At 45.0% G+C, this 21,325-nt stretch overlaps 2 protein-coding genes and 1 long non-coding RNA gene across 9 annotated transcripts in view; 1 reads left to right on the top strand and 2 right to left on the bottom strand.

Annotated features, from left to right (window-relative positions):
• Window positions 1-898, bottom strand: part of Pinx1 (PIN2/TERF1 interacting, telomerase inhibitor 1) — a 59,243-nt gene extending 58,345 nt beyond the window's left edge. For 2 of the 3 annotated variants that reach the window (XR_010057822.1, XM_063274286.1), the window contains exon 1: window positions 749-889. Coding sequence is in view for 2 of the 3 variants with exons in the window: in XM_063274286.1 (XP_063130356.1) it covers window positions 749-767 (19 nt within the window). In the remaining variant the exon portion in view is untranslated. Of the gene's footprint in view, window positions 1-748 lie in introns of all 3 variants that reach the window. The other variant, NM_001083337.2, reaches the window with a different exon arrangement.
• Window positions 899-984: 86 nt separating this feature from the next.
• LOC102553493 (uncharacterized) lies at window positions 985-10,765 on the top strand. 5 transcript variants are annotated; one of them, XR_005494046.2, is made up of 3 exons: window positions 985-1,124; window positions 2,106-5,893; window positions 10,544-10,765. It is a non-coding gene; the product is annotated as an uncharacterized LOC102553493 (long non-coding RNA). The 5 variants fall into 5 exon arrangements; XR_010058177.1 differs by lacking the exon at window positions 10,544-10,765 and having other exon boundaries at window positions 3,996-4,093; window positions 5,530-5,748; XR_001841362.3 differs by lacking the exon at window positions 10,544-10,765 and having other exon boundaries at window positions 2,106-4,093; window positions 5,530-5,748.
• Window positions 5,403-21,325, bottom strand: part of Xkr6 (XK related 6) — a 236,890-nt gene continuing 220,967 nt past the window's right edge. The window contains exon 4 of the transcript XR_010057819.1: window positions 5,403-19,373. The gene's annotated coding sequence lies outside the window, so the exon portion shown is untranslated. The remainder of the gene's footprint in view (window positions 19,374-21,325) is intronic.

Here is a 21,325-nt window from a genome sequence, read left to right as displayed (position 1 = left end):
GCTACACAACTTCCAGGAAAAGTTAAAAGCCAGCTTTTGGTGATCATCACACGACTGCCAACTGGTGGCAAGAATCCATAGCTACATGTCGTCTCTTTTAGAAGTAAAGTAGCTTCTGGGGAGGGAATTAGTGCACTTCAGAGTGCACTTCGTTTTCGTTCTCTCTCTCACTCTCTCTCTCTCTCTCTCTGTCTCTGTCTCTGTCTCCCTCCCTCCCTCCCTCCCTCCCTCCCTCCCTCCCTCCCTCCCTCCCTCCCTCCCTCTCTCTCTCTCTCTCTCTCTCTCTCTCTCTCTCTCTCTCTCTCTCTCTCTCTCTCTCTCGCTTAGAACCATTCATCAGCCTGCACTCCCGCCAGAGATTTATCACTGCCTGACACCTGTAATCCTTCTGTTTTTCTTCTCTGGGTCTAATACATTTTGGACAGTTGGGATTCGTGGCCTGAAGTGATGCTATGGGACCTGTCTTTGTGGAACCCCAGGATGCTGTTTTGAGCCCGAGAAGTGAAAGATTCCTCCAGCTGGCCACGATGCCCAGCGCAAGGGACAACAGTCTGAGACCCGGTGTCCTGAATGTCGGAACGCCACGCGTGCGCGCACGGCCCAAGCTTTTAGTTCCAAGAAGCGAGTCTGCGGGACATAGATGATCTGTCCCTCGCGGGCCCGGCAGTCACTGCTGTCCCCAGTCGGGCCCGGATACCCGCACTCCCATCACCCCTTCACCCGGTCGTCCAGCTTGGCGGACACTCACGCTCCGCTAGCATCGACATTGTCGCAAGTCTGTCGAGCGCTGCCTCTGGTCTGGCGCCCAGCGGTTATGAGGAGCCTGAAGTGCAGTTAGGGAAGAAGCCGGCTCACAGAGCACGCCGGGTCCAAGAGTTTCACTGGGGCGCATACTACTGACGTCACCAAGCGCGACTCGCCACGGACTACGTAAAGCCGAGGGGCCGACCCACCTTGCGGGACTGGTACACAAATTCATTCTAGGGCTGGGGCAGAGCTCTCGTTGGACTCAAGCAGTTCGCAGTTTAACGCAGAAAGCGGATATGCAAGCAACCTTAAAGTTGTTCGGGGTTCTGTGAACCATAGGTACCTTCAAAGAGCTGGCGAGATGGCCAAAGAAGAAGGTATTGGCACTGTGGAGCGGGGGCCCACTTTCCTCACACTCTACCTCTTCTCATTGGGGATGCTGAGAGAGGAGGGAGGGAGGGAGGGAGAGAAGGCAGAAACAGCCACGTAGCTGTCAAAGTCAAACGAAACACCAGATTTTTGTTCTTAACGGTCGAGAAATGTTAACTCTTCCGTGGTGTTCGCTGTGACAGACTTAAATCCCAAAGGCCTTTCCCAATTCCATCGCTCAACATGCTATACCTGGCATTTGCTGAATGCATCCTGACACATTCTGTTGCCCTCTTTTTGCTGACCTTTCTCCTCCATTTGTGTGACCTCAGCAATTTCCCAAGCTGTTTACTTGCCTCCCCCCAACCCCCGGCCCCAGCCTCTTCCTTCAACGTCCCTTTCTTTGTCAAGGCTTTGGCTTCCAATCTAGACCTTAGCTTTCCTCAAATCTTTGTTGTAGCTGTGCCTTCAGCACTGGCCAGTGCCCTGACCTTCCAGAGGCTCTTCTTCCTCGTTTTGTCTTTTTATGGAAGGTAACATCCACTTTTCACCAGACCCAACAAGATTCCATGTAGACCCCCATGGCAGTCAGTGCAACCCTTCTAGGATGCGGTGTGCTGGTAAAATATGGCTGTGTTGGAGGAAGAGCTCGGGGTTGGGAGTGGACAGACCTGAGAATCAGGCATGACTGTCACTTACCTACCTGTAAGATGAGAGCACCCAGCCAAGAATGATTGTGTGCTTGACCACGAATTATTAACAAGAAAGAAGAGGCAGTAATGTGACTGTGTGGTGATGAGGCTGAGTCTGACCAAATCACCCGCTTAGGACATCTGAGCTTTGCCCCAAATCCTTTCCAGATTTCCGTTTCCCTGGGCCACGTTTCCTAATCTGGATCACTAAGGCCAGGTACAGCAGCCAGAAGGGCACACAGGAGCATTTTCTCACATTCAGTGAGGATACCAGCTTTGACCTCACTCCTCTAAAAGTTCTTTACAGGACAAGGAGGAGTGACCAATGAGAGCATTCCCAGCGAGTGTTCTTGGATCACAGCATCAGCTACCTTTGAAAGTCTTTGTCATTTGTCTGAAGACGTCTTTGGGGAGCATTGTAAACTTCTACTGTCCATTAACTGCAGTTTGAGAAGAGTTGGAGGAGCAAGTATGGAGAGGACAGAAAAGAAAGTATGGAAGCCATGCAGCCCTGGAGTCTGAAGCAAGTTTATTAGGGCATGTAGGGAACTCCTTTCTATTCTGGCTTTGGCTAGAGCAGAAACTATTCTTGGTAATTAAAAAAAAGTAAGCTAATAATTTAATTAATCATTGTAGAGGTAAGAAGTAACAGGAATAGTTCCTGAGACAGTCTGTGAGAAAGTTTAGCATGCATTATGTAAAAATATTCTGTTGCTGTGAGAGTGAAACTCCTGCTCTCTGCTAAATCCTGATTGATTCTCCAGGAAGAGAGCAGGTTAACATGATTCATTTGTGCCTTACGTTGTCATTCCTCTGTCATTATTAATATTGGCTAATGGAGCTCGGAACTCATCCATGTGTAGCCTGAACTTGACTGAGCAAGGGGTTGCCTTATTCTTTCCTGTAACTAGCCCGGGTGTGCTGTTCCCAGGAAGAAAGACTGTGCTGAGCGGAACTCCCGAATCGAGGTGGCTTTTTTTGAAACATCAGAGGTCACAGTTCAAAACAGAAAAAGAAAGATGGATGAAGGGAGAGGGAGGACAGAAAAGGGAAAGAATGGCTCAATCACTGCTTGTCTTGTCATCAGAAAAGTATGCTTCTTCATTACACAAAACGACCAGGTGCTGACAAGAGCTCAGTAACCTCCTAGGGGTGGGGTGTGTGGCAGCAGTTCACCTTGGTAGCTGCAGAAATTGCTGGCAGTAGTCCCTCCCACAACTTCAACTGGCAGGGACAAGGAAGCTCAGACCCACTATAATGAGATTGACCCCTGTGCTGAAACCTTCACCCCCAAGGAGATTGCATGAGGAGGTGGTGCCTTTAAGGGGGAGGGGCTGTGCATGATCATGAAAGAGGAGCCTCAGGATGGGATTGGTGCTTTTCAGAGAGAGAATCCAGATGTCCTTCTCTCTCACATGCTCTGGGAATGCAACATGACAGTCTTTGGGAACCAGGAATCATAGAAACAAAATCTGGCAGCCATTCGACCTTGGACTTAGCCTTTAGGACTTTAAAGGATAATTTTCTGTTATTTTAAGCCACTTTAAGTATTTTGTTACAACAGCTCAAATGGACTAAGACAGGCAAAATTACACACTGACACAGAGTAACAGTCTTAAATTCCAGACCCATATTTCCAAAGAGCAATAACTGAGGAAAGTATCCCCTGCCATTTCCTTGGATGCAGATGTTTTTGAGGGTGAATTTTAGTTAGGGACACCAGTACAGACCTCTCACATCTGTTTCAGAACCCAGCCCCTCTCTAAACATCTGAAAATGCTGTAAGTCAAAAATTGCCACCAGTGAAGAAGAATTTTAGAAAACTGTACCAGAGGGAATCCCTGTGAATTTTCTAGTACATATGTCTTCAAATTTGCCCCTTTATAGGACTAATATGTATTTTATATTATTGACAACTGATTCATTTCTAAATTATTGACTTGAACCATAAAACAGTTTAGTCATCAGCTCCCCTGGACAAGGGTCACATATTTTTGTTTTTTGTTTTATTGTTTTTGTTTTGTTTAATACAAAAGATGGGTAAGAGATTCAAAAGCAAAGGCAGGCTTCTTCTTTTAGTGTTCCGCCTAGAAAAGACAGGGATGTGGGAAGGGGAGCATAGAGAGACAGACATAAGGATAGGGCTGGAGCTGGCTCAGTAGTTAAGAACAATCCTTGCTTTTGCAGAAGACCCAGTTTTCAATTCCTGGCACTCATGTAAGGCAGCTCACAATTGCCTGTAACTCCAGCTCCAGAAACCCAGCAGGCGCCCTCTCCTGACTTATGTAAGCACCTGCACTCTTTAAAAATAACCAAAAAATGAAGCTTTTTCAAAGGTTGTATGTGTAGAAAGTTGTGGGTACCCGGGAAAATAGGATATCAAGGGATATGGACCAATTGTTGAGACTTGTGTACGGCTCTCCGAGTCCTGGACTGCTGGGTCTGATCAAAGCACTCATTTTACACCGTTCTCTGTGTCTCTAGCTCACTCTTCCTCTTCTCCGAGGAGAGGATGACACCCTGACTTTGACGTGGATTTCTCTATAATTATGTGCTTCCCTCCTTCCCGAGACTGCACAGTTTGAAAATGAACCATGTTCGTGCATGCAAGGGAGAGTAGAGAATTAGGTCCATGATTCTTGTTACTGCCACCTGTTTGCTGCACATGCTTTAAAAACAGTTGCAGTCCCATGGATACATCTTTTCTCCCCTCCTGCCCTGCTTCCTTGCTTACTCCACCCACCTCCACCTTCCAGCAAAAGACGTAAAAATGGAGTATGATTACATCCCATTTTGTGTTTTGCCTGACATCACAATAAAATGCTAGATTAGGGATTGGGAGATGGCTCAGAGAGTAAAGTATTTGCCTTTCAAGTATGAGGATCTGAGTTCAAACCTCCAGAACCCACATGAAAGGTGGGTATAGTTGTACATGCTTATGATCCCATCCACAGCAAGATAGAATGTGGAGACAGCCAGATCCCTAGAGTTTACTAGCCACTAGCTTAGCATATTTGGTGAGGGTCTAGGTCAATGACAGACCTCCCTCGAACAAAAGGTAGAAGACACCAGAGGAACAACATTTGAGGTTGTTCTCCAAAGTCAGTCAACATGAATATGGGCATACACTCAACAAGGCGTCCTAACAGAAGCATAAGAGCCCTTTTCGCTGCGTGCCCCTGGGTTGGTCTGAAGGCATTTTACTTCAACGAGTCACCTGCAGGATTTTTAACATTAGGAAAGAACAGTTTATGTCCAGAAAACACAATCCAGAACTTTTTAGTCCCCACCCCTACCCCACTTACCCTTATTTTTAATACGGAGTCTTCCTCTCCAACTTCTCAGTTTAGTGTCTCTGGGTTTCCCTTGCAAGGTCAGTTGGGTCAGAGTTACCCAGGAGGCCACCACTTACCTCCACACTTCCTTGCTTCAACATCTTTTCCTGTCCCAAAGGCACCAGCTTCTAACTCAGAAGCTTTTGGTGCAGGGGAGGTCTCCCTCCGCTTACACTAAAGCCAGTCAACACTCCTTTCTTCCACCCCAGGAGTGTTTATCCCACCCCAACTATACATAAAAGGAAAAGGCACACACGCGTGTTATTAAAATGAACTGTTTATATTATCTCAGTTGAGTCAATACATTATAATGTATTAAAATGGAAAGGTACAAAATTGAAATAAATACTTTCTGATTCATGTATAAATCTTTTTTTTTTGTCAAGATGACTTTTATCGTCAGTACATGTCACAAGAAAACATTTAAAACGACACCAAAACAATCTCTGAAATCATGGTGCATGGAGGAAAAAGGTGAAGAAAACAACTGTTGGCTTCTTTTGGCATGAGACCTTGATACAATTTGGGTTCCCCAAAACCACGTGAAGGGTGATAAAATAGAAATGCTCAAAACTGACTTAAAAAAATAAACAGGCTTTACAAAACCCTCTTTTTTTTCTGAACCCAGCCACTTCTCTACATGGTCTGCACTTACAGTAGATACATTCATTATTGTCCAAGGGAAGACAGCCACTGCCTTTCACTTAAAGAGCTTGGTGGAGAGGCTGAAGGGATACGCTGCAGCCGAAGGTGAGTAGAATGTTCCACAGAACAGAAAACTACATGGTAACAGCACTGAGCATGATGGGGCAAAGGGTCTCTGGGCAGGAGGTGGAGGATAGGGAGGAGTCCAGATCTGAAGCAGTGGGGACCAAAGGATGGAGTAGGGTCAGCGGTGGCCGCCATGGGCACTGGGCATCTCCCAGCCTGAGCAGTCCTGGGTTCCTCCTTAGCCTAGCAACACTGCTCTGTCAGTGAGAGGTGGGCCCTGGAGTTTGGAGAGGGAGTGTGGTCTCCTTTCAGGCACAGCAGCATGGAGGGGGTAGGCAGGCTTCCAACATATGCCACGGGAGGGACTTCTCGCCTGGTTCTGACTGTTTGGTAGATGGTCATTAAGGCAATAAGGACTTTAGCAAACTAGAAGTTAAGGGCAGCTAAATTCAGCCAGGTCAAAGGTGAACAAAAGGTGAGAAGGGGGCCCTTTCTCAGCTACTTTCCCCAAGCTCAGCAAACCTCAGCTCCTGGAGCACAGGTTTACAGTACACAATAACAGAGGGCTTGCCCTTTGGGAGGCTCCATGGAAAGAAGGCTCATCCAAGACTTGGGGCAACCTAACCAGTTTCTGTTCTCCAGACTGTTTCCTGTGGTCACTTTCTGGTGAGTGGCAGGTGGAAGCACCAAGGTTCATGCAGAAGTTAGGTCAAGACCCCAGCTATCATCCTGCTGGTCTATCTCAGTGGCCTTGAACACCATAGATCCTGGAAAACCAGGCCAGATGCTTGCATGCACCATAAGACCTACACTCAGCTGGAGAGTGGGCTCCCTCCCCTGAGCAGGTGGAAGGATAGTTATGAAGGCCATGGAACTATGAGGTCCCACATGGCCTCTGGGGAGTGGAGAAACAGCTCTTGTGGTTTGAATCTACTCAGAGGGAGGCATGCAGAAGATAGAGGAGAGCAGAACTATTCTCTTTCTCCATGCTCTGAACAAAGGAGACAAAGCCTATAATGCTATGGGAAAGGTGACCTCAACCAGCTACCTGTTTTTCTGGGCTAACTTCTGGCAAGAGACTGGGTGGTCTGACTGCTAAGGCTCTGGAGTAGAAGAAGGGGAAGTGGGACAGTTTCTGCCAAAGGGCACGGCTACCTCCCTGCATACGAACCAAGTATAACCTGGGTAAATCAGGCCACCCCCCTTCCTTCAGCATGCGATAGCAAGCCATAAAAGGCTCTTTATGAGATACCTTGGGCCTGCAGGTATAGCAGCTTGGAGATGCTAGAAGTAAATTATTTAGGAACTCCCTAAGGGACCTTGGTGGGGATGAGACATTTATACGAGAAAACACCATAATGGCCAGCTGTCTGGGCCAGATCCAGGCCTGGCCCCTCTGTGGTAGAAGTTGTCTTAGTCAGACCCTAAGAAAAGTGGGTAACAGGACTGTAAGGATTACGGCAATAAACCATCGACAAAAACGTGACAAGCATGCTGTAGGAATATGGACAAAACAAGATGGGCAGCAAATTATCTGGTCATTGCTAAGGAGGACTGGTAGATGACTTCCTTGTCTAAACCTACTTTAGTGCACAATTAAACCTATCTTCTAAGTAGTGCACAGTACAAGCCAAATCCTCTAAGAAGCAATCTAGCTTATCTCTTCCTTTCCCTGACAGAATATTCAAAGCCACTTGGGAAGGGGCTACAGAGCCATTTTTCTACAGCCACTGGGACATTGCAGTCACCTTTATAGTTTCTCTGGCTCTGGTCATACCATGCCGAGAAGCAGGCAACACTCTTTAGAACTCCTGCCTACAAGCTTGGGAACATAAAATTCATGGCAGGCACCTTGTTGCCTTGCTAGCCCTGCAGGTATCCTTCTGAGGAACCTGCTGAGCTCAGTGGAGTAGCATCCGAGGGCTGGAGGATTACTGTGAACAGCGGCTGGGGTGTGGCATCAGCTGTGGCTGGGTAGTGTGCTTGCTCACCGGCCCTGTCTCTTGGAAGAGTTTAAGAATATGGGAACAGAGAAAGCAAAGTGTAACAGAAAAAAATGGAAGGTTTTCTAGGAATGAGACTGCCCATACATAAGGATGATATCTGAAGGTACACAGGGAAGCCATTTTAAGATAGTGAGATTATGAAAGAATGTTTGCAAATTTGGTTGTTTCCTAGCTTTTTTTTTGTTTCCTAGCTTTTTAAACAGAGAAAATAATGATAATTATCGCCAATATCAAGCATATCAATTTTAGGGCTTATGCTCCTAATTTGGAGAAGTGGCAGCTTCTTTTCTTGATGGAACAAGTTGGCTGTGTCACTTACTGGCCATATAAAATCACCTTTTCCCCACAGAGCCACAAGAGGACCTCCTGTGGCCATAGAATTCAAGAAAGAACCTTGAACCTTAACATTTGACCCATACCTTGCAGGGGGTTGTGACAAATCTCAGAGGACACTACAAGGATGCCCAGGGTCCTTTCCTTCAGCTGCCTGGAGGGACTTGGGGGACTTGGTTGGGGACAGGAAGCTGCCCCTTGGGAATAGGCTGTAAAGGGCTGGAACAGCATTCTTTGAAGGTATAAAGCCCTTTAAAAATCTCCAACTCAGGAATTTGATCTCTTTCAAGAAACATCCTCCAGTCTAACTGGAATAAAAAACATTTTTCAACGTCATATGACAAAGGAAAACAAAGACTTTTAAGGCCTGGAGGCTGTGGCCAGTGAGCCGAGCCTCATGGTCTTCTCCATGGTAATGCAGTAAAAATCAAGGGGCTTCAGCAGCAGGCTGTGGACTGTTCCAAAAATGGGTACAAAAGCACACTCTAGGTTAGAGCTTTATAAGCTGTAGGGACAAATCTCAAGGGTCCTCCAGAGAAAAAAATGGCCACATAATGGGGCTGCTAAGCTCTCTGAAAGAGGTTAGCAAGGGGAGGAGGCTGTGTCACTGTCGAGGAAATAATGTTAATGGAAATCCTTGAAGCTACCATTTAGCATGAGGAAAATACTTGATAGCTTCTGGTGACTCTATGGAGATAAAGTTGACGGAGAGGTGCAATGAAGAAACAGGGAACACTTAAACGTGAAGACTTTGTGGATCAAAAGTTGTGGCTTTCTGAGAAAGGCTATTTAAAAAAAAAAAGGCTGTAGAATGTTCTTCCTGGGATGAATGGAGACAACCTTGAAGGAAGCCATCAAGGCAAGGGATGGGGAGATATATGGATAGTTAGACTACTATGACCATTAAGGAAGACCCAAAGCCCATCCAGCAGGAGAGCTTGAAGGAAGGACAAAGATGGAGAATCTGCTGTTATTCTCATTACTATTCAGTGCCTCTCAAAAGCACAGATAAAGAGGATACCAGTTCATTCCTTGTCCTACTAGCCTTCCTCTCTTGGCTCATGCAGGCTGGCAAGTGGAATGTGACCCGTGTGTTCCCTTCAGTCATGATCATGGAAGATACTTAGGAGAGTCAACCATGGTGGTTGGGGATAGTCCGCACAGATTTCATAAATTTAAAGGAGCTCTGTGATCTGGTGGTCCTACATCAGAGAGAGACAAAACAGCTCCATCAGTTCTGCCAAGATCCCTTGCACATTGTCCTCTCTCTGGGTGTGGCTTGTCTCACCTGTAAAAAGGAAGACCCGAGTCCTCAGGGCTCTCAGGGCATCTCTGGCATTCAGGTATGTTCCATTTGCTGTCAGCCGGAACAGGCAAGAGTAAGGGCTGAATTCTATAGCCTTGCACCCAGAGCGTGAGCTTGCTCCTGGGAAGTAGCAAGACAATGGAGACCAACATCAGCACACTGGCTCTGCTCCCCAAATCTCTGGCCATAGAGGCCGTGCAGGAGAGAAACAGTGCCGACATATTTCTCTGCAGCCAGCCTTGGCTTTGAGGGAAAAGAGGAAATGTACTCAATTCATTCTGGAAGATGCCCACCAGCAGCTGACAACAATGGAACAGTCACAGTCATGAACACTTGAGTGCCCACAAGGAGGAAGATGCCTGTGAGTGTGTTCTGAGTCCTCAACTCTGAAGAGGGGAAAAACAGAGACCTTCAAGAACTTGTACTGATTCAGCTGGCCATTGGACAGATAGTTTTCTGTAAAACCAGTAAGCCCTAAGTCCTTGGGAACCTAACTAACATCAGCTTGAGAAGGAGGAAGCACCTGTTTGCATCTTCCCCAAGACAAGCAAGTGAGAAGTCACAGATCCTGGAACCAAACATCACAAAGCTGCAAATACCAGTGGTATGGCATGTTGGATCCCAGCAAGGGTCATCTGTCAGAGTCTAGGATGGGGAAAGATGGGGTGGCAAACTGCTAGCACACCCAGGGAATAAACACACCCACAGATGCAGACTTGACAAAGAATATAAGATTCTAGAGCAAGGACTTAACTCCCTTGACTGGAGATACTGTCATATCCCCTCAGTCTGTTCTGTGAGGGAACCATCTTGCTGTAGAGATTTCCTGTGGAAATCTTGACATAGAGTAAGTTCTTTAATACACATCTTTCCCCTGAGCATGTCTGGGTTTCTTGAGGAGGAGGGGAGAAGCTGCCAAGTGCTGTCTCCAAACAGCAGTTCAGTCTTACAGGTAGCTCAGGACCCATTTTTATATTAAGTGCACTGAAGACCCAGGAAGGGTAACTGTCTCCCTTTCTGTCACCTCCCTTCTTGATCTCACAGATGAAGAAACTGAGGCACAAAAAGGCCATCAATTTTTCTTCAGTCTTTCCTGTGGATCTGGTGCCATTCCAAGCAAGGAAAACTCTGCATCTCTTTCTGAATCCTTGGACGTCTCCCATTGTGTGCCTAACTCAACATTTGCCATCTATCTACCTTTCTATCTATAATATATTATACGTACTCTTATGTATAAAATATAAATAATTCTTAGACTCCCACTTACCTTCTTGTCCTTTCTTCTCCTTTATATAGCTAGGACTGAAAAAATAATGTTCCATGACCAGGGAAAACCACAGTACTGCTCAGAGGGAGAGATCGAGGGAAGGAGAAATGCCCGCCCTTGTCTCCAGGGCCTGGTGCTTTAGAGCTGGACTGCTCAGCTGTTCATTGGAATGTAAGTCAACAGAAATCAGCAATGGACACAGCTGTACCTGATGAGTCAACTTCCACAACCTGGTTCTAAGGAACAGTAACTACAATAGAGATAGATAGATATGCTATGTTGAACCTTGAGTACCAAACACAAGTTATAAATAGAATTATGCTAAAGGAAAGCAGACAGACATCATTGGGACTAAGTCTGGTTGACAACCAGTCACCGTTACGATTAAAAAGTAAACTGGCCTGTTCACTGCGCACCTCCACGACACTTCTTAATGCACTAAGTACATTTTAACCATGCAAAAATACACAACATCTTAACTAGGTTTTTTTTTTTTTGTAAAAAAAATCAAACACCAACATTATGCATTTTTGTTAATTATATTGGTTAAAGTAACAGCCAGTGGCTGCCAGATATCAGATACATCATATACATATTTTTATACAGAATCTGGACAACACAACATTACACATCAGAGAGAGAGAGAGAGAGAGAGAGAGAGAGAGAGAGAGAGAGAGAGAGAGAGAATTTGTTCCTTTGTGGGTTTGTTGCTGTTCAGTAAAAAAAAAATAAAGTAAAATGTGAGAGGCAATGCTAAGAAGGAGAACGCATCAACAGTTAGGGATACACGGGGAGAACTGCTAACTGGAAATACAGGAGGCAAAGAGTTCATATTTAGGTCTGTGTCTAGAATGTTCTTCACTAAGAAACAAAAGAGCACAACAGGTGTATCGGTTTGGAGAAGCAGAGGGGCGGTAACATCATGCTGTCTTTTGCCCAGCACGTTTTCAGCGGGAAGGAAAAAAAGCATAATCACAAATCAACTCCAAAAGCTTAGTGTTTTTAAAAACGTCCTCCCTTGCCCAGGATGCTGGGTGACGCAGGGGTGGGGGCTGCTCAGTCGAGAGAGTCCCTGGCAAAAGTTGGACCCAAACCGTTGGCCTTGAATTTGTTGGAGATGTGAGCTGTTGTGGGAACTCACAGCACAATGGGATGCGACGAGGCTTGCTCTTCTAGGAAAGGTCTCCCTGGCACCAGGGCAGGGATGTCTCCATGACAAGTGCCGCTAGTCAGGCCCCAATCCTGCCCCCTTAAACTTTTGGTGTCAACACAATCTTAAGACTTCAACCTGGAAAGAAAACAAGGCCTTGAACACAAGCTATGGAAGCTCTGCTGTGGTTATGATTAGATACAAAAATGTGAAAATCCAGATGTAATCAAAAATACAAAATCAGTTTCAATTAGGATTCGCTTTTGTTGTTTTTGTTTAAATACCATTACAGTGCAAGGGTTTTCAAATTACAGTAAAAGTTATGTGTCTGCTTACAGTAACTAGAATAAGTAGCTGATTTTGTTCTAGAATCAGAGGTCCCTGATAAGTGAGAATGCACCAATCGAAATCAACTCAGAAAAACAGATGGCGGTCTTAACAGAGACAGGGTGCTTAGCGGGTCGTGCCTCCCAACGCTAGGAAGGAGAGAGGGTGGTGGTTTGCACAATTCGCCAGCACACGGTGTCTACTCCTTCAAAACTGGTAACAATTTCAACGAGAAAATAACTAGAAAATTGGAGTTGAAGAATGGAGGATCCCAAGGGAGTCCCGCATCACTGAGCTTTCCCTATTCATTGTACTTAGAAAACAATGCCTGAGCCTCCTGGCCACAATGCATTGTGCTTCAGTCACTCTTCCAGGCTGTTGGGAGAGAGGGTGGCGCCACCTACTGCTCAGAAAGAAAGCAACAGAAGCAAGCAGAGAGGGTGAGGAGGGTAGACCCACCTCCATTTGGTAAATGGACGGCCGTTGCCAAGGAGACAGTGCCTCTCACAGTCTCATGTACTGGAAGGAAGGGGAAAAACAAATCAAAACAACAACAACAACAACAAAAACATCAAGAATCTAGGACATCTAAGAATGGGTGACCCACTTCCTGAGCCTCACCTAGGGGCAATAGGCTGGAAAAGAGTAAGCTGGCTAAAAGGACTGACCAGGTCCACGTCTGGGATATGAGAAGAACAAGGGAGCCCGTGGAAGACGTGCCTCTTGAGACCTGCAGCATCAGGAATATGGGGTGTTTTAGGAGGTCCGTGAGGTACTGGAGAGGCACTTGGTCACCCTTTCTTTGACTAAGGTTAGGGGTGGGGGCAAACATTTGGTACTGGACACAGACAACAGCAGACCAGAAGCTGAGAGAAGCCACAAACCCTGCCTGTTGGTCTTTGGCCTTCCTCATGAAGCTCTCTGGAGTCCAAGTCCAAGAAAGCCACACTCTGCCCTAAGTGATGGTGAACCTGGGGCCGATTTCAAAAGAGGCCGTTTTGGCACAAGAGTTGCTTTGGGAGCACCATTAGCTAGAAGTGTGTAGGATGTGGAAAGCAGTGTTTCATCTCTGAGCTGTGGCTGGTAGCATGATCCATTGGCTTTCTCCTAGTGACCTGTGTAAATGGGTAGATCATCTACTCACAGCTCCAGCCTAGTAAGAACCTCTGAGTCCTCTGCGCTATCAGGAAGTCTCCCTGCTTGACACTGCGTGGGAAGTGGTGGTGTGAGTCCAGGAAGTACTCCGTGGTTGGTTAAAATCTGGCCATTAGAGGAAGCATGGGCTACCTCTAAAATGAAGTACGTTCCTTGATTTTGGCAAAAAGGGGCTTCCACTCCTCTCTTTGGCCAGAAGAGACCCTACCTCCACATCTCTCTGAACAAGTTTCCCCAGAGTTAGTCACCAGGCCACAGCCCACTCTCTTAAAGTAATCACCTTGGAAATGCTCTTTGTTCCTGGCCCAGTCTGACCCACAGGATAGCCCACAGTGTGGTCCTTTGCACATTGCGCTGGGCACCTCTAAAGTGACCGGCACCTTCAAGACAGCTAATGTCCAAACAGGCTTTGCTGGGGATGGATCTTCCTGTCAATGGATGACTTTAAAAACCTGGTCTGCCTTAATAGCCTCTACAAATGCTATAGTCTTCAAATAAATCCCCAGAGTTCTGCATAAATAGCCAGGCCTCATCTCTCCAGATGATGCATCATTTAAAGATTTGTGATAACAGATGTTGTTCATGTGAGGAAAGGGACAGCATGAAATTAGGGGACGGGATGACAGAAAAAGCAAACTAAAAGCTAAAAGTCCTTGTCCAGGACACATCTGCATGAGTCACTCTTGGTACTTGGTGCCATTATGGAGCTGCCCCTGGCTGAAAGACTTCACCAACTGATGCTGTTGGCACTGGCATGGTGGCAAGGTGGCTTCTGCATTCCTAACGCTTGGCGTGGTTTGCATATCACCAAACTGACACTGGAGTCTAGGGTGGTTTCTTGCTTCATTGTAGTCGTGTGCCTCAGGCAGGCCAGCTTCTCTGACCTCCAGCCTCCTCCGGTTGGGTGTGAAACCACTTAATTCATAGTGATCAGAGGCAAAGCACACAGCACTCATTCAGGAAATGCCGTGGGAAGCCTCTTTGTTTCTCTTAAACACAGGTCACCTTTCCATTCTGTGGAGCATTATGACTTTCCCTATCCAGAGCACAGGATTAGGGACACACTCATCTGCTGTAGATGTCTTCTAAAGGACAATAGCATGGGTGGGGTTCTTTTGTGCTTGGCATTATTTGATTCAGTGGTTAATTTTTGAACATCTAAGATGTCTGGCTGCCAGCTTAGCACCTTGTCTGAGGACAGTCAGATCTTCTCCTTTCACACTTTGAATGTTTGTTTTGAGACAGGTTCTTTCTATGTGGACCACCATTATCTCCTTGGATTTTTAGACTTATAAACATTAGGGTGAGTTAGGAAAGGGGGAACTGAACTGTTCCTTTGTTAGATGAGTGGGTGTGCTGACAACAGAATTCCAGGCTAGCAAAGAACATTAAAGAGTATTGTCTGTATTTTCCAAGGAGGAAACTGCATTAGGGCTAGGGTATTAGGCTGACATTGCATCCAGTATGCCACCCTCCTACTTGGATTGTGGTGAAACTAGATTCTCCTTGATAGGAGCTGTGCTTAGGATGTCCCAACATAGCTTCCTCAATCCCAGATTTCTCTTTATAGAACTTTATTCTCAATCCCCTTGGAAAAAAACCACTGGCTACATGCCCGGCCAACTCATATGCTCCAGTTTGCCAAGTCAAACTAGGAAATGGTAACTCTTTCTAGAAGGTTTCAAGAAAGATCAATGCCATGTCTCATCACTGTTAAGCAGTGAGAACTTTAAAATATCGCCATCAATGGCCACGATGGACTAACTGGGAGATAAATACACACTGCTCTGGAAATAGGCATCTGGTGAGTAATTAATATAACGAAAATGATACATACTGCCTTAGGAACACTGTTGATAAAGTATTCCAGCAGAGATCTCAGAATCAGCCATGACAACAGGATGGAACAGTGGCAAAGAAGGAGTCAGTGACAATCAGTTTGTGCCCAAAAGGATGCTGGGGGACTGGCCTATGGCTTCTGAGCTCACAGGGAGCTTTGAAAGTTGGCCAAGTAATGCAAGGCTACTTTCTCTAGTCCTCAGAGAATATTCTTCTCCCTTATTCTCAGTAACCATAACCCTGTCATAGAATATAAATTCACATGACCTCTCTAAGTCCCTACAGCTCAGGACAGAAGCCAATGGTCTGTGGATGTAAAGACATGGTGGTCAAGAATGATAGCTAACAAGGCATAGTGACAGTCTCATTTCTCCTGGACGTGCTGGAATAGAGGGGCTTATTCTTCCAGCTTGAGATCAATATTAGCATAATTTGGGTGCAAGAAACATCCTCTGTCTTGGAGAAGCTTGGGGAAAAAGGAACATGTTATCACTGTCCACTCTCTTTGTCTTTTTTCCTGGTTGAGACATTTTTCCGAAGTGAGCATTGCTTTGGAGGAGGGCTCTTTGGGCCCTTACAATCCTCTACAAATGGTCAAGAGAGACAAGCATTGGCATTCAGTACTGGAGAATTTCAAGGAATGGAGCAGGGAAGAAGATGAAGTACACTGTGTTTGTTTCCTCATCAATGTTCATAATTCCTAAATTCAGGAGGTACTTTAAAACAGGGGGATGCTCAACAGACAGGGGAGGCACAGAGCTTCTGAAAGTCATGTCACCACCTCTGTTTTTGAAACTCAGTGGTGTTAGACCATCTTCTTGTCTTTTGAATCCCAGAGAGTACCACTCCACTCAACCCCTTTGAATTGGATTTTCCCGAACATGAGTGAGATCTAAGTGAGGGACACTTTGACCCACACACTCAGCAGAAGACAACCTGTCATGATGTCTGATGTCTGTGAGGGTGAGCAAAGGTCGAGTGCCATTAGCAGGTGCAGAATAAGGGGGATGCTCAACTTTAATCTCCTGAAGATCAGGACTTAAAACACTCAGATGAAGTTGTAGTCCATCATTTCTGGATGGATGCTAGGCTGATAGGGCTGAGTTCTGATCTGCTGAAAAAAACCCTGGATTGTGGATTGGTAACAATTGCTACTATAGGAAGATTAAAGAGATAATAACAATAAGAAATAAGACTAAGGGAAATGGAGGAAATTTGATGGCTGTTGCTCTAGTTCAAGCACTAAACGTGCCATCCTCTGCATCTCACAGGCTATGCTCAGGCCAAGGTCCATCTTCAATGCTAGGCTACACTTGGAATTGGCAATCCCAGTTCTGGGAAGAAAGCCACACCTTATGCATGCTGGAGATCAGAATGCATTCTTATCAGGAAGAAAACAATCTTAAGTAGACACATGATACCTGACTGAAGTTATAGCTAACCCTAGTGTTTCATCTCCAAGCATCCCTTAAACCCTTCAAAATCTGATCTAGAGGCTACCATTTCCAAATCTTTGCATATACTTCTTCTTGGAAATACCATCTTTCGGCAGATGCCCACTGCACTGTACACTTCTCTTGTGCTGTTTCCTATGTTGTGATAGAATTTGTGTGCAATTCTTACTCCTTTTATTAAATGCCTTGAAATATGTTTTATATTTTGATCCCATATGGTTCTAGCTCTGTGCTTGGTATAGAAAATACTCTTGGTGGTCAATTGGCTGAATTTTCATTGGTAATATTGTTTTTGCAGGGAAGTCCTTTGAGGTATAATAGATTCATTGTCTGACAACCAGCCCTTGCAAAGAAGGTCACAGCATAGCAGACACAGTGGCCGTGAGTAGCCCAAAGTGTAAAATTTCTACCGTGGCTGTACAGAACCTTGAATTTGAGGTAATGAAATACTGGTATCATTTGTCACTGGCATTGAAGTATACTGCTGCTTATGGTTCAGTGATCTACAAGTCCCTTAGGCCTAGACGTTATTCTTATCCAGAAGTAGGGCACACAGAAACTAGCAATGGATGGGGGAGTTGGGAGTGAATTATAGAGGGAGCTATATCAAGAGAAAATAACAGCTAGGATGAAAAGCCTCTTTCTAGAATGATTTCTCTTTGGAACAGTGTCTTCTCCCTTCCTAGGGATCAATGAGTGTTTAACTTAGAAATAATGAGAACACATCATCAGAAATACCCCCCTCACAAATAAAACTAACAGTGGACAGACAAGAGAAGGACCAGCACATCCTGCAGAACTGAGCTGTCTAGAAAAAAGAGGCCTTTCATAGTGAGCTGAAGGTGGCTATTATTCCTCACTTCCAAGCTACCCTCACTTGCCTGGAGTCTGTCTGTCTGTCTGTCTGCTCCCCCCTCTAAGAAGCATGCCCACAAGGAAGCAGAGAGGTCACTTCATGGGCAAAACTGACCTTTATGTTCATAAGTCCCACCCATGTCTCCTTCTTGGTTGACCATTAGCATCACCTACCCATTGGACCTTCCTTTAAAAAAACAAACAAAAAAAAAACTTTGAAAAAAATAAACACATTCTGAACGTTGGTTGTGTTCTTTGCTACTAAGTCATGTGATGTCTCTACCAAATGCAGGAGGGCTTATAGTGGCCCCCAACTTCCTGCTGTCTGTACCTTTGTACAACGTGTGTAGGCATCTAGGGAGGACCGCTCCAATGGTGGGTGTGACCTAGAACCTGCATGGAAAGAAAAGGGAGACTGGTATTCAAACTCTGGAAGGTTCTCCTGGAATGGAAGCTTAAGCATGGAAAAACTTGGGGAACAGAGCACATGTATAGGAGATTTGGCATGGGCAGTCATTTCTGCTTTCTCTTGGTGTTGGGTGAAATGAAGAGCAGGAGGCAGAGACAAGGAAGGAATTCCAGTTTCCTCCTTGGACTATACTATAGCTATGGAACCAAAAGGGTAAGTAATAAAGGAAATTGTGCTTTCTAGTGTGAAAGGAAGGGAGGAGGGGAAAAGGCAAGAAGGAAAGAAGGGAAGGAGGAAGGAACAAATTTTTAAAGCAAACCCCTTTCAATCATTTAGTTATTTCCAATGAAATCTTATAATTATAGAAAGCTCAGTGAGGTGGGAAATCCCTAAGAATCGAATCCAAACTTTAGAAATGCATGGCTATAATACTCATGTGTGCGTGTGCGTACGTGTGTGTGTGTGTGTGTGTGTGTGTGTGTGTGTGATGTATTCCCATTCACCTAGTTACAAACACACACACACACACATACACACACATATATAAATATATTTATCATTATGTTTTCCCTCCAAATCAACACCAGTGTGTTCCGTCTTCAGTATACATGACATTCTCTGCATTTCAACTCATGGACAGACCATTATACCATAAAAAGAGAAACAGCCAGGGACACGCAGAGTGTAATGTAAAATGTAACCATGGTTGTTGTCAATGCTAGCCCAGCATTGTTAAAGAATAAAACAAACCTTCAAATATAAGTTGAAATGTCAACCATTGATATACACCAACCGATTCCTTATGATCAGTAGAAGAGAGAGAGAAATGAAATGTGAAATTGAATCAAAGGTGTTTACATTTCCTTGTAGCATTGCATGTATTTATAGAAAAATCACCATTTGCTCCCATTAAACTACCTTTCCCCCCTAGCTCCTCAGAGCTAAGGGATAATAGGACGGGTCTAGAGTTGGCAGAAGTGTCATTTATAAGGATATTTTACCCTAATTTTGAAACCTTTCTTCATCCCATTTCAAGCACATTTAATTACTTTGAGAAAAGACATACATATTTTTTGGTCCAAGACATAGGAAAAACAAAGATTGTTGAAGCGTACAAATTATACAGGGCTTGCAACATGGATGTGCTTAGTGAAATGAAGGTATTTTGTCCAAACACATGGATAAACAGGATAAATTGAAGACAGTCCACCTTCTATTCGGGATGTCACGAGCCTGCCCCGTTATCCACCTGGACTCTCCAGGGAACCATGAGCTGCCTCCGGCTTGTGCACTGTGAACGGTTCCAAAGCACCATTCCTCTTAACACATTGGTATGAAAGAGAGTTCCAGAAGGTTTAGAGAAGAAGTGGAGGCTGGGTACAGTAGTTCACCTCCAAGTAGTACAACATGATATCAACCTAGAGAAAATAGCAATCAAAGTCAACAAGGAAAGTAGCCGTGTCAGACTACACAGCCAGGCAGTCAGCGTATCCTGTCCTCCATGCCGCAAAGTTGAGATTACAAAGGGAAATTATATTGGACACAAATAAACAGAAAAGCTTTCAATAACAAAACAAAAACAAAGCCAAACCAATGTGTCCTTTCCCCCTATGCCATAAACCTTCAGTTCTAAACCCAAAGAGCAAAGGCGTCAAGATCAATCCTATTATCTAGAAGATTCTATCTGCAGAGACAGTTCCATTCGGTCACTTGCATTCACAGAAATAAAGCACCTTTGAAACCAAGAATTGTTCAAGAATCCTAGTGTCTTATTCAATGTGCCAAGAAGTACAGTGAAAATCAATAGAATAACTTATCAAATGGCCAACATAACAATATTGACTCTAGTGAATAGGCAGAAGGGCTCCCAAGGACAGACAGTTCACAACCAAGAGGATAGAGTACAAGAAAAGGCTATGACATTTCATGAATATTCTGTGTTATAGCTTTGAACTTTATTGCAAAGCAAAAAATATATATTTTATATATATATATTTTTATCTACATTTCACCTCTGACATTGTACACAACACGAAAGCACAGAAAACCAAAAGAATCATAATGAGGTAGATACAGAACACTTACAGATGGAGGCGACTAAAGATTTTAAATTTGGCTTAATACTGTGGCCACCAATGTCAGCCTTTTCACCAGGCTTGCAGCAGCCCAGTGATCTCTGACCCTAAAGTAAGTCCCAGTAAAAAACACCTGCTTCAAGATGAGAAAAAATAAAAGGATTTTTTTTTAAAGTCAGGGTAGCAGATATGTTCAATTGCAAATCCAGGTAAAATTAAGGGGGAAAGAAGGTTTTCCTTTGTCGTTATTATTTTGCTTTTTAGCTCTCTATGCTCATCCTGGAAGGAGCGTTAACTTATCTAATCAGGAGTAACCTGTCCTGTAGGGTTATTCTCTGCCTTCTTGCCAAGTGGGACCTGGGGGGGTCCCAGGAGCTCACCAGTTAGTAGTGAGCATGTCATGGCGTTTTAATTCCCGGAGCATCTTCACAATGGTAGCTCCTAAGAAGAGGACTGCTGGCCTTAATACACCAACTGTAATGAACCCAGCTTCTTTCTGGGATCAGCTGCTCTCAGAAGCAAGAAGAGCCTGCCAGTTGGAATCCCTTTCCCCTTATCATTTCAATTAATAATCCTTCCAAAGGGGAAGCTAATGGACTACCAGAAGGCCATCTTCAGCTTTGACTGTATGCATGCTCTGTGACTGTCTGGAGTGGTAGTGACTACTACAGAGTCTGGTCCTAAAATGACAGAAACGTGGACAGAAGGAGCAGGAGAGGAGGACTTAGGGCTGGGTGAATCATGAAAACAGCTTACTAGCAAAGGTCAGCTTAGACACAAGCATATGGCAGAGAAACAGCTGGCCATGTTGTATGTGGCCAGAAAGCTCTATAGACTTAGAACAAAGGGTGCAGAGGGACCAGAACTCCAATCTATCTAAGTGAGCCAGACTTCAGTGGATGGTTTAATTCATGAGCTACAGTCACATATGTTTCTGCTTGTCACTAGATCCTGCTTTGGATGAAATTTGCTCTTTTGAGCCATACTGGAGACAACTAAAGGCCAGGGCAGCGTGGGCCAGAGGGAAGGCTGAGAGGTCTTGGTGGAATGCCTAGTTTGTGTGTGTGTGTGGGGGGCGGGGAGGACCTTGGGCAAGTGTGAAGGTGAGAGGCCAGAGTTTGACAGGCTTGGCTCTCATGTTTGTGCTTCATTGACCTGGGGATTGAAAGCACTCCAGGAGACCCTCTTTTTCTCTCTGAAGCTAAGTACAATCCCTGGTCCATAGACAACATAGTCCAGTTTGAACTGTGTGTTTAGGAAGTGCAACAAGAGGATTGGTTTGAGGCCTAAGGGAA

This window comes from Rattus norvegicus, chromosome 15, assembly GCF_036323735.1.
Source record: "Rattus norvegicus strain BN/NHsdMcwi chromosome 15, GRCr8, whole genome shotgun sequence".
Taxonomy (NCBI): domain Eukaryota; kingdom Metazoa; phylum Chordata; class Mammalia; order Rodentia; family Muridae; genus Rattus; species Rattus norvegicus.
The sequence above is the reverse complement of the archived record's forward strand: the minus strand, read 5'-3'. Positions and strand labels throughout refer to the sequence as shown.